This window comes from Entelurus aequoreus, linkage group LG26 (genome assembly GCF_033978785.1).
Source record: "Entelurus aequoreus isolate RoL-2023_Sb linkage group LG26, RoL_Eaeq_v1.1, whole genome shotgun sequence".
Classification (NCBI taxonomy): domain Eukaryota; kingdom Metazoa; phylum Chordata; class Actinopteri; order Syngnathiformes; family Syngnathidae; genus Entelurus; species Entelurus aequoreus.
Genome location: NC_084756.1, coordinates 25,571,270 through 25,583,769, shown reverse-complemented (window position 1 = coordinate 25,583,769; position 12,500 = coordinate 25,571,270). Strand labels below are relative to the sequence as shown.

The window sequence follows — 12,500 nt, the reverse complement described above, 5'->3', positions numbered from 1 at the left end:
GGGACTTTAACTTTTTAACTTTATATATACACATGCACATATATTTATATATACATATATATAAACAGTATATAAATACAAACATACATATATACACGCATGTATAAATATATTTATACATAAATACACATGCACATATACAAGTACATACTTATTACGTCCTAATGTAGATCTGCATACGGTTTCCAAAGATACAAAACAAGAACCATCGTATTTCTTCAGACTGTAGGACCTACCTCTCGAAAGTCCTCCGGGCCACATTCCAACCCCCTGAAGCTACACTCCAGCAGGATGTCTTCAATGCGGTGTCGGGTGCGGTTGTAGAACTCATCCAAGCTGAACCGAGAGCCTGGCAGGCGCTCGGGCTCCGGGGCGAGCGGGAACCCCGGCGCCATGCCATCCTCGAAGCCCAGCAACGGACCCATGAAGATCAGGTCGCTGTAGCTCATCTGGGACTTCCTCACAAAATTGTAGTTGCACAAAGTGACGGCCGGGAAGGTCATGTTGGGGGCCACCTTCTCGTCCAGCATGGTAATGTGGTCGTACTGGAGGAAGTACAGGATCCGGTCGGCCACCTGGAACAGGAAGGCGGACAACGCCGTGGTAAAGACCAACGCCCACAAACCCTGGCGGATGCCGAATTTCTTGTTCTCCACAAAGATGTGGTTGGCTCCGTGGAGAGAGCAGCCACCGAAGAAGCTCGCCAGATCGTCCAACTGTTCCGGGTCTTCCTCCTCTTCATCGCCATCGTCCGCGTCGTGACTGCACCCGTCCAGGTACTCCTGAGAGTCTCCGTAACTCCTCTTCACACGCTTGTAGTGATCATCGAAAGTGTCTTTGCCGGGCTCGTCGTCCGCAGAAAAGGAGATGGTGCACAAGATCCGGACTGGCATTGTCTCTCACCGATTGGCAAACTATTACGAAGGTCAAATCCGCAGAATCCTCCACAAACACTGAGAGTTCCCCAAGCAAATGGAAGTTCAACCCCAGAGCACCGTCCCTCGGTCTGGTTACCTCTATCAACTCTGAAATAAGACTTCACTCCCCAGTTCTCTAGGGCAGGTCCATCCACCCCTTAGAGCAGGTTTGAAAGAGAGCAAGAAGACGCTGAGGCGAGGAGGGAGGGAGATCTCTCACCGATTGGCAAACTATTACGAAGGTCAAATCTGCAGAATCCTCCACAAACACTGAGCGTTCCCCAAGCAAATGGAAGTTCAACCCCAGAGCACCGTCCCTCGGTCTGGTTACCTCTATCCACTCTGAAATAAGACTTCACTCCCCCCCAGGTCTCTAGGGCAGGTCCATCCACCCTTTAGAGCAGTTTTGAAAGAGAGCAAGAAGACGCTGAGGCGAGGAGGGAGGGAGATCTCTCACCGATTGGCAAACTATTACGAAGGTCAAATCTGCAGAATCCTCCACAAACACTGAGCGTTCCCCAAGCAAATGGAAGTTCAACCCCAGAGCACCGTCCCTCGGTCTGGTTACCCCTATCCACTCTGAAATAAGACTTCTCCCCCCCAGGTCTCTAGGGCAGGTCCATCCACCCTTTAGAGCAGATTTGAAATAGAGCAAGAAGACGCTGAGGCGAGGGAGGAGGGAGGAAGAAGGTGAGGATACCGAATACTCCCGCAGGGCCCGGCCCCGGGTCACCACGGAGGGGCAGGATTTCAACATTTACTGGAAAAACAAAAAGGCATGCAAGCGTTGACGCAGGGAATGTTCCAGAAAGGCAGCCAGTGCAGTAAACCACAATGACTTTATTTCACCCGCTTTACACTTCCATGCCTTATATATGATAGTGTATAATACAACATGACATACTGATCAATTGTTAGCTTAAAACAGGGGTGTCCAAACTCTTTGACTCGGGGGCCGCATTGAGCTAAAATAATTTGGTTGAAGGCCGTAAGCCAACTGCATGTAAAGTAATATATATACATAATAGGGTTGTACGGTATACCGGTATTGGTACAGTACCGTGATACTAATGAATCATATTTGGTACTATACCGCCTCTAAAAAGTACTGGTACCAAGTACAATAGTGTATCCAGTCGATACTACTATTATTACATTGATATTTTTTAGCAACACAAAATCTTTTGTCGTTTAAAAAAAAAAAAATATTATGTTTATAAACTCAGGAAATACGTCCCTGGACACATGAGGGCTTAAAATATGACCTTTGTATGATCCTGTAACTACTTGGTATCGGATTGATACCTACATTTGTGGTATCAGCCAAAACTAATGTAAAGTATCAAACAACAGAAGAATAAGTGATGATTACATTTGAACAGAAGTGTAGATAGAACATGTTGAAAGAGAACTAAGCAGATATTAACAGTAAATGAACGAGTAGATTAATAATTCATTTTCTACCACTTGTGCTTAATAGTTTTGACAAAATAATCGAATAAGAAATGACACAATATGTTACTGCATATGTCAGCAGACTAATTAGGCGCCTTTGTTTGTGTACTTACTAATAAAAGACAAGTTGTCTCTCGTATGTTCACTATTTTATTTAAGGACAAACTTGCAATAAGAAAAATATGTTTAATGTACCTTAAGAATTTTAGTTAAAATAAAGCCAATAATGCAATTTTTTGTGGTCCCCTTTATTTAAAAAAGTATGGAAAAGTACTGAAAAGTATGGAAATACATTTTGGTACCGGTACCAAAATATTGGTATCACTCATGTGTATATATATATATATATATATATATATATATATATATATATATATATATATATATACATATATATATATATATATATATATATATATATATATATATATATATATATATATATATATATATATATATATATATATATATATATAGTGTGGCGAAGTTGGTAGAGTGGCCGTGCCAGCAATCGGAGTGTTGCTGGTTACTGGGGTTCAATCCCCACCTTCTACCATCCTAGTCACGTCCGTTGTGTCCTTGGGCAAGACACTTCACCCCTGCTCCTGATGGCTGATGGTTAGCGCCTTGCATGGCAGCTCCCTCCATCAGTGTGTGAATGTGTGTGTGAATGGGTGAATGTGGAAATACTGTCAAAGCGCTTTGAGTACCTTGAAGGTAGAAAAGCGCTATACAAGTATAACCCATTTATCATTTATTTATCATATATATATATATATATATATATATATATATATATATATATATATATATATATATATATATATATATATATATATATATATATATATATATATACATATATATATATATATATATATACATATATATATATATATACATATATATATAATATATATATATATACATATATATATATATAATATATATACATATATATATAATATATATACATACATATATATATATATATATATATATATATGTGTATATATATATGTCTGTATATATATATGTATATATATATATATATATATATATATATATATATATATATATATATATATATATATATATATATATATATATATATATATATATATATATGTCTGTATATATATATATATATATATATATATATATATATATATATATATATATATATATATATATATATATATATATATATATATATATATATATATATATATAGGGTTAGTGTTACAGTTCTGCTGTTTTTGAGAACATACCTAAAAACAACATGAGTCAAAGATCTTTATATGAAAATAGTTCTGCTGGTTTTGAGAACATACTGTACCTAAAAACATGAGTCAAAGATCCATTATATGATAAGAGTTCTGCTGGTTTTGAGAACATACCTGAATAACACCAGATAAAGATACTCGATACGACAAAAGAGTTTTGCTGTTTTTGAGAACATACCTAAAAAAACATGGGTCAAAGATCCATTATTTGACATAAGAGTTATGCTGTTTTTGAGAACCTACCTAAAAAAACATGAGTCAAAGATCCTCTATGAGACAAGGGAGCAGTGTTGTTATACATACATTGGTGGAAACAACCTTCTTACCTGTTATTGACTATGGAGATGTGTTGTACATGAATGCTACTGCTGCTTGTCTCCACAAGCTGGATGGTGTGTACCACGGTGCACTGAGATTCATCACCAACTGCGCTCCCCTTACTCACCATTGCGTATTATACTCAATGGTTAACTGGACATCTTTATGTGCTCGACGCCTCAATCATTGGTATGTGTTCATCTACAAAACCATTCTGGGTATCACTCCATCTTATCTGTCTTGTCTTTTAACAAAGAAACAAGGAAGTCACAATCTTCGTTCAATGAATGTTCTGCAATTTGTCGTCCCCAAAGTAAGAACTGAACGGGGCAAGAAAGCATTTAGGTTTTCAGCAGCGAAGGCTTGGAATAACCTACGATCCAATCTTCAACTTCAAACCCTTGTTACGTTGAATGAGTTTAAAGCTTCTGTGAAAGGATTGCAGTCTACCTTGTCTGTATGCACATGTGTCATGTGAGCAAGTTTTAATGTCGTAAATGTGATGTTTTATGTATTTGTTTACTGTTTTTAATGTAACCTTGCTGCTGCCCTCTTGGCCAGGTCTCCCTTGGAAAAGAGATCTTTGATCTCAATGGGATTTTACCTGGTTAAATAAAGGCTAATAATAATAATAATAATAAATACTCACTGCAAAAATCTTGCCAAAGATCTTCTATAAGGCTGGAGTGCTCTGCTGTTGCCAGAAATCAACTTTCAAGCTCCAAAACCGAACTGGCGGGTCAGTGTGAGGTCGTTCATGGGCCATATTTGGCCCAGGGGCCGCCAGTTGCATATCTAGATACCAGCTCAAGGTGAAGAACCCCCAAGCGTCCATGAGGACGTTTCATTTGAAAGCTGCATGATGACATTATAACACTTCCAGGAAAGGGAAGACGTGAGCAATGAAAGGATGAATTAGATGTGTCGCTGGTAAAGGAGAAGAAGCAAAACAAGTGCAGGAATTAAGTGAAGAGCTGCATGATGTCATTATTAGCAATCTAATGACGCATGCACCAACACATAGTGTAGCCCTCGCAATCACATCAGTGGAAATGAAACACCAGCAGGGGAGAAGAACCCCTTCAACGCATCCTATCTGGGATGCAATCAGACTCTCCGCTAGCCAGCTTCTGCGATATGAAAAGGAAACACGAGCTCCGTCCGCATTGATCCGCCTCCATTAGCGCGACGACGGATTACGCTTTCAGGAACATGATGTTGCAGGAAGATAAAAGTCCACGCAGATTATGCCGCGGCAAAAACACATTATCCAAGCTTTTGAAACCCTAATCATGCCACGAGTGAGGAAAGCAGCAGTTTGGGTGTTTAGTTGCTGCTCTGAAGGCAGGACAAGTCACCTGATAAGATAACACTTAGCCCTGATCTATCTGGGTGTTGCAGGTACAGTGAAATACTTCCTGAATGTTTATTACATTTCAGGTCTTCAGCATGCAGGAAGATCGCCGAAGCCCCTAAAGGACATTTCCCAAGGACTTTAGGACTGCAATATTTGATCAGGATTAGCATCCAAGCCTCTTCAGCATTCCTCCCAATCAAACTTAAATCTCAATAACTCTTAAGTCAGTGCAGATGTGGTCAAAAGTGTACATACACGTGTAAAGAACATCATGTCATGGCTGTCTTGACTTTCCAATCATTTCTACAACTCTTATTTTTTATATATATACATTTACATACACATACTGTATACACACACACACAAATATATATACATATGTACACACACACACATATATGCATATACATACATGTATATATATACATATATGTATATACATATATACACACATATATATACAAATACACATATATACATATATACACACATATATACTGTACATATACACACACATTATACATATATGTTAGGGCTGCAACAACTAATCGATTACATCGATTAAAATCGATTATTAAAATAGTTGCCGATTAATTTAGTCATCGATTCGTTGGATCTATGCTATGCGCATGCGCAGAGGTATTTTGTTTTGTTTTGGGTTTTTTTTAATAAAAAAAAATAAAATAAAATAAAAAATTTAATAAAAAAAAAAAAATATATATATTTTTTTACTAAACCTTTATTTATACACTGCAACATGTACAAACAGCTGAGAAACAATAATCAAAATAAGTATGGTGCCAGTATGCTGTTTTTTTTCAATAAAATACTGGATAGGATAGAAATGTAGTTTGTCTCTTTTATCCGATTATTAATCGATTAATCGAAGTAATAATCGACAGATTAATCGATTATCAAATTAATCGTTAGTTGCAGCCCTAATATATACATATATATATATATATATATATATATATATATATATATATATATATATATATATATATATATATATATATATATATATAATTTACTCATCGATTTGTTGGATCCATGCTATGTGCATGCGCAGAGGCTCTTTTTTTTTTTTTTTTTTTTAAATAAACTACAACATTTACAAACAGCTGAGAAACAATAATCAAAATAAGTATGGTGCCAGTATGCTGTTTTTTTCCAATAAAATACTGGATAGGATAGAAATGTAGTTTGTCTCTTTTATCCGATTATTAATCGAAGTAATAATCGTCAGATTAATCGATTATCAAATTAGTTGTTAGATGCAGCACTAATGTGTAATCTAAGCACATTTGTCTATAATAATTATTAATAATAAGGTATAGAAAGTATACATATTTACATATACACATATATATACATATATAGTAATCTAAGCACAGATATAGCTAGATATACATTTGTCTATAATAATTATTAATAATAAGGTATAGAAAGTATACATATTTACATATACACATATATATACATATACATATATAGTAATCCAAGCACAGATATAGCTAGATATACATTTGTCTATAATAATTATTAATAATAAGGTATATAAAGTATACATAATGAGCCAATGATAGCCATGTTAGAAGACCTCATGCATTCCCCCACACACTAGTTTAGCACGTGGTATTTGGATGTCAGTAGATCAGGTCCCAAGTATCACTTTCAGACTCTCATCCATCCCCCCAGTGCTCTGACGTCATGCTCGCACTGCACTTGCATTTCCATCCACTAGGAGGCAGCAGTGGCACATCTCACACAAGTCCCATCCCTGAAGGACCAGACCTGCCATCACAATGCACCAACAGCAGCTGTCACATCCAACACTAGGCCCATACATCCATCCATTTGTCAACAGCAGCTGTCACATCCAACACTAGGCCCATACATCCATCCATTTGTCAACAGCAGCTGTCACATCCAACACTAGGCCCATACATCCATCCATCCATCTGTTAATAGCAGCTGTCACATCCAACACTAGGCCCATACATCCATCCATTTGTCAACAGCAGCTGTCACATCCAACACTAGGCCCATACATCCATCCATTTGTTAATAGCAGCTGTCACATCCAACACTAGGCCCATACATCCATCCATCCATTTGTTAACAGCAGCTGTCACATCCAACACTAGGCCCATACATCCATCCATCCATTTGTCAACAGCAGCTGTCACATCCAACACTAGGCCCATCCAACCATCCATTTGTTAATAGCAGCTGTCACATCCAACACTAGGCCCATCCATCCATCCATCCATTTGTTAACAGCAGCTGTCACATCCAACACTAGGCCCATACATCCATCCATCCATTTGTCAACAGCAGCTGTCACATCCAACACTAGGCCCATCCAACCATCCATTTGTTAATAGCAGCTGTCACATCCAACACTAGGCCCATCCATCCATCCATCCATTTGTTAATAGCAGCTGTCACATCCAACACTAGGCCACCTTTGTTAATAGCAGCTGTCACATCCAACACTAGGCCCATCCATCCATCCATCCATTTGTTAATAGCAGCTGTCACATCCAACACTAGGCCCATCCATCCATCCATCCATTTGTTAATAGCAGCTGTCACATCCAACACTAGGCCACCTTTGTTAATAGCAGCTGTCACATCCAACACTAGGCCCATCCATCCATCCATCCATTTGTTAATAGCAGCTGTCACATCCAACACTAGGCCCATACATCCATCCATTTGTTAATAGCAGCTGTCACATCCAACACTAGGCCCATCCATCCATCCATCCATTTGTTAATAGCAGCTGTCACATCCAACACTAGGCCACCTTTGTTAATAGCAGCTGTCACATCCAACACTAGGCCCATCCATCCATCCATTTGTTAATAGCAGCTGTCACATCCAACACTAGGCCCATCCATCCATCCATCCATTTGTTAATAGCAGCTGTCACATCCAACACTAGGCCCATCCATCCATCCATCCATTTGTTAATAGCAGCTGTCACATCCAACACTAGGCCCATCCATCCATCCATCCATTTGTTAATAGCAGCTGTCACATCCAACACTAGGCCCATCCATCCATCCATCCATTTGTTAATAGCAGCTGTCACATCCAACACTAGGCCCATCCATCCATCCATCCATTTGTTAATAGCAGCTGTCACATCCAACACTAGGCCCATCCATCCATCCATCCATTTGTTAATAGCAGCTGTCACATCCAACACTAGGCCCATCCATCCATCCATCCATTTGTTAATAGCAGCTGTCACATCCAACACTAGGCCCATCCATCCATCCATCCATTTGTTAATAGCAGCTGTCACATCCAACACTAGGCCACATTTGTTTATAATAATAATAGATTTTATTTGTAAAAAGCACTTTACATTGAGTAAACAATCTACAGTGCTACAGTGTATTAAATAAATAAAAATAAAAAGATAATAAAAAATAAATACAAATAAAAACTAGAACAGCCAAATAGTACGGAGCCCCTAAAGGGACATGGGGGAATTTTTTTTTTAAAAATAATTTTTTATTTTATTTTCATTTTAATTTTTTAAAAACATGTATCTCATGCGCACGAAAAAAAACCAAAAAACAAATTATGTATTTTTTAAAAATAATTATATAAAAAGAAACTTGTGCGCACAAGATAGTTTCTCGTGCACACCAGATACATGTCTAAAAAAAAAAAAAAAAAAAATATTATAAATTTTATTTTTTCATTTTTTTAATTTCATAAAAAGTTTTGTGTGCGCATGAGAAAGTTTCTTTTTCGAACGAGAAACTTTCTCGTGCGCATGAGATACATGTCTAAAAAAAAAAAAAAAAAAAAAAAAAATTGTAAATTTTATTTTTTCATTTTTTATAATTTCATAAAAAGTTTCTCGTGCGCACGATAAACTTTCTTTTTCGAACGAGATAGTTTCTCGTGCGTACGAGATACATGTCTAAAAAAAATAAAAAATAAAAAATTATAAAAAAATAAATTTCCCCCACGTCCCTTTAGGGGCTCCGTAAAATAGCTATAACTAGTATGCATACATCTAAAAAAAGGCTTTTTTTTTGTTGTTTTTTTTAAAAAGAAGGGTTTTTAAGCCTTTTTTAAAAGCATCCACAGTCTGTGGTGCCCTCAGGTGGTCAGGGAGAACGTTCCACAGACCGGGAGCGGCGGAACAGAAAGCCCGGTCTCCCATTGTTCGTAGCTTTGTTTACACAAATACACGTTGTCGTAGCTTTGTTTACGTTGGTGTGGAAGTGACAACTGAAATTCCGCTTTAGTGCTTTTTTTCCATCATCCATTCAAAAGGAACTCTGCTCAATTTCACCAGTACATTTTCCCAAAAGGTCAAAAGGTGGCAGTGTTGCGATTTTTAAAGCGTCCCCCATCACACATACCCTCCCTTCCGACCTCCTCAAACATCCCCGCCAGCCCCCGAGCTCTGGGATTTCAACAAGGCCAAGCATTTCGCCATGGTCGGAGACACGAGAGCGCAGGGGCCGGATGAGAGGGGAGCGTCAAGTCAACGCCGCCTTTCAAGTCCCCTCACTTACAGCCAGCATCGACCTGCCGTTGCCATGGAGACATTTGGGGCCGTCAGCGACAGAGGATGCGCCCAGCCCGTTACTGAGCGAGGGAGTCACACACACACACACACACACACACACACACACACACACACACACACACACACACACACACACACACACACACACACACACACACACACACACACACACACACACACACACACACACACACACACACACACACACACACACTCTTGTATTTCTTACCTTTTTAAGACCTCCGAAAAATAGGCCTACCTCTTTAGGACCAGCCTTTCTAGATATATAAAGATGTGTATTTACAACATTAATAATATATACATACTATGAAAATATAAAAAAAAACTTGTGAAAAATTAGTTGAAATTTCACAAGAAAAAGGTCACAATTTTACAAGAAAAACTTTGAATTTTGGCAGTATTATAATAAAAGTCGTCATTTTACGCAACGCAAGTCGAAATTTTACAAGAAAAACTGAACATTTGTGCAATATTATGATAAAAGTTGGAATTTTACTCATTAAACAGTCGCAATTTTACAAGAAAAAGCTAAGAATTTTGGCAATTTCATGAAAAGAGTCGTAATTTTACTCGACAAAAGTCGCAATTTTATAAGAAAACTTACAATTTTGGCAATATTATAATAATAATCTGAATTTTTACTAGGCAAAATGATGACAAAAGTCATCATTTTACTCAAAAATTGTCACTATTTTACAAGAACAAAAAAATAATTGGCAATTTTGTGATAAGTCAGAATTTTATATGAAAAATGTTGCCATTTTGCATTAAAAAGTAATAATTCTACATAAAAAACAGTAATAATTTTACAAGAAAATATTGCAGTATTACAGGAACAGAAAGAATATGAGAAATTGTTCCCAATTTTATAAGAAAAAAGTGGACACATTGTGAGAAAAATAACTTATTTTGAATTTTTTGTTTGTAATTGGTATTTGTTACATTCTTGTGACCTCTGAATAATGCCTACCTCCTTAGGACCAGCCTTTCGAGATATATAAAGATGTGTATTTACAACATTAATAATATATACATACTCTGCAAATATAAAAAAGCTTGTTGAGAAAAATGAGTTGGAATTTTACAAGAAAAACTTAGAATTTTGGCAGTATTATAATAAAAGTCATCATTTTACTCAACGCAAGTCGAAATTTTACAAGAAAATCTGAACATTTGTGCAATATTATGATAAAAGTTGGAATTTTACTCAATAACAGTTGCAATTTTACAAGAAAAAGCTTAAAAGTTTGGCAATTTTATGAAAAGAGTCGTTACTCGACAAAAGTCACAATTTTATAAGAAAACTTAAAAATGCCGGCAATATTATAATAATAATCGGAATTTTACTAAATGACAAAAGTCACAATTTTACTCAAAAAATTTCATTATTTTACAAGAACAACAAAAAAAGGGGCAATATTGTGGTAAAAGTCAGAATTTTATATGATAAATGTCACCATTTTGCATTAAAAAGTCATGATTTTACATAAAAAAAGTAATAATTTTACGAGAAAATACTGCAGTATTACAGAAACAGAAAGAATATGAGAAATTGTTCCCAATTTTATAAGAAAAAAGTCAACACATTGTGAGAAAAAACTGATTTAGTTAATTTTACAAGAAAAGCTAAACATTTTGGCAATTTTATGATAAGAGTGGTAACTTTACTCGACAAAAGTCACAATTTTATAAAAAAACTTATTTTTTTTACAATTTTGGCAATATTATAATAATAATCAGAATTTTTACTTGTCAAGATTTTTACAAAAGTCATAATTTTACTCAAAAAATGTGACTATTTTACAAGAACAACAAAATAATTGGCAATTTTGTGATAAGTCAGAATTTTATATGAAAAATGTTGCCATTTTGCATTAAAAACTAATAATTCTACATAAAAGACAGTAACAATTTTACAAGAAAATATTGCAGTATTACAGAAACAGAAAGAATATGAGAAATTGTTCCCAATTTTATAAGAAAAAAGTGGACACATTGTGAGAAAAATAACTTATTTTGAATTTTTTGTTTGTAATTGGTATTTTAAGATTAAAAGATTAAAGTACCAATGATTGTCATTTGTTACCTTCTTGAGACCCCCGAAAAATGCCTACCTCCTTAGGACCACCCTCTCTAGATATATAAAGATGTGTATTTACAACATTAATAATATATACATTCTGTGCAAATAAAAAAAAGGTTGTTGAGAAAAATGAGTTGGAATTTTACAAGAAAAACTTAGAATTTTGGCAGTATTATAATAAAAGTCGTCATTTTACGCAACGCAAGTCGAAATTTTACAAGAAAATCTGAACATTTGTGCAATATTATGATAAAAGTTGGAATTTTACTCAATAACAGTCGCAATTTTACAAGAAAAAGCTTGGAATTTTGGCAATTTTATGAAAAGAGTCGTTACTCGACAAAAGTCACAATTTTATAAGAAAACTTAAAAATGCTGGCAATATTATAATAATAATCGGAATTTTACTAAATGACAAAAGTCACAATTTTACTCAAAAAATGTCATTATTTTACAAGAACAACAAAAAAAGGGGCAATATTGTGGTAAAAGTCAG

General features: G+C 35.9%; 1 protein-coding gene across 2 annotated transcripts in view; it reads right to left on the bottom strand.

Moving 5' to 3' along the window:
* Positions 1 to 12,500, bottom strand: part of asic1b (acid-sensing (proton-gated) ion channel 1b) — a 463,006-nt gene that overhangs the window by 149,064 nt on the left and 301,442 nt on the right. The window contains exon 1 of one of the 2 annotated variants that reach the window (XM_062037849.1): positions 237 to 893. The exons of the other annotated variant lie outside the window; for it this stretch is intronic. Coding sequence (XP_061893833.1) covers positions 237 to 893 — 657 coding nt within the window. Of the gene's footprint in view, positions 1 to 236; positions 894 to 12,500 lie in introns of those variants that run through there. 2 annotated transcript variants of the gene reach the window in all.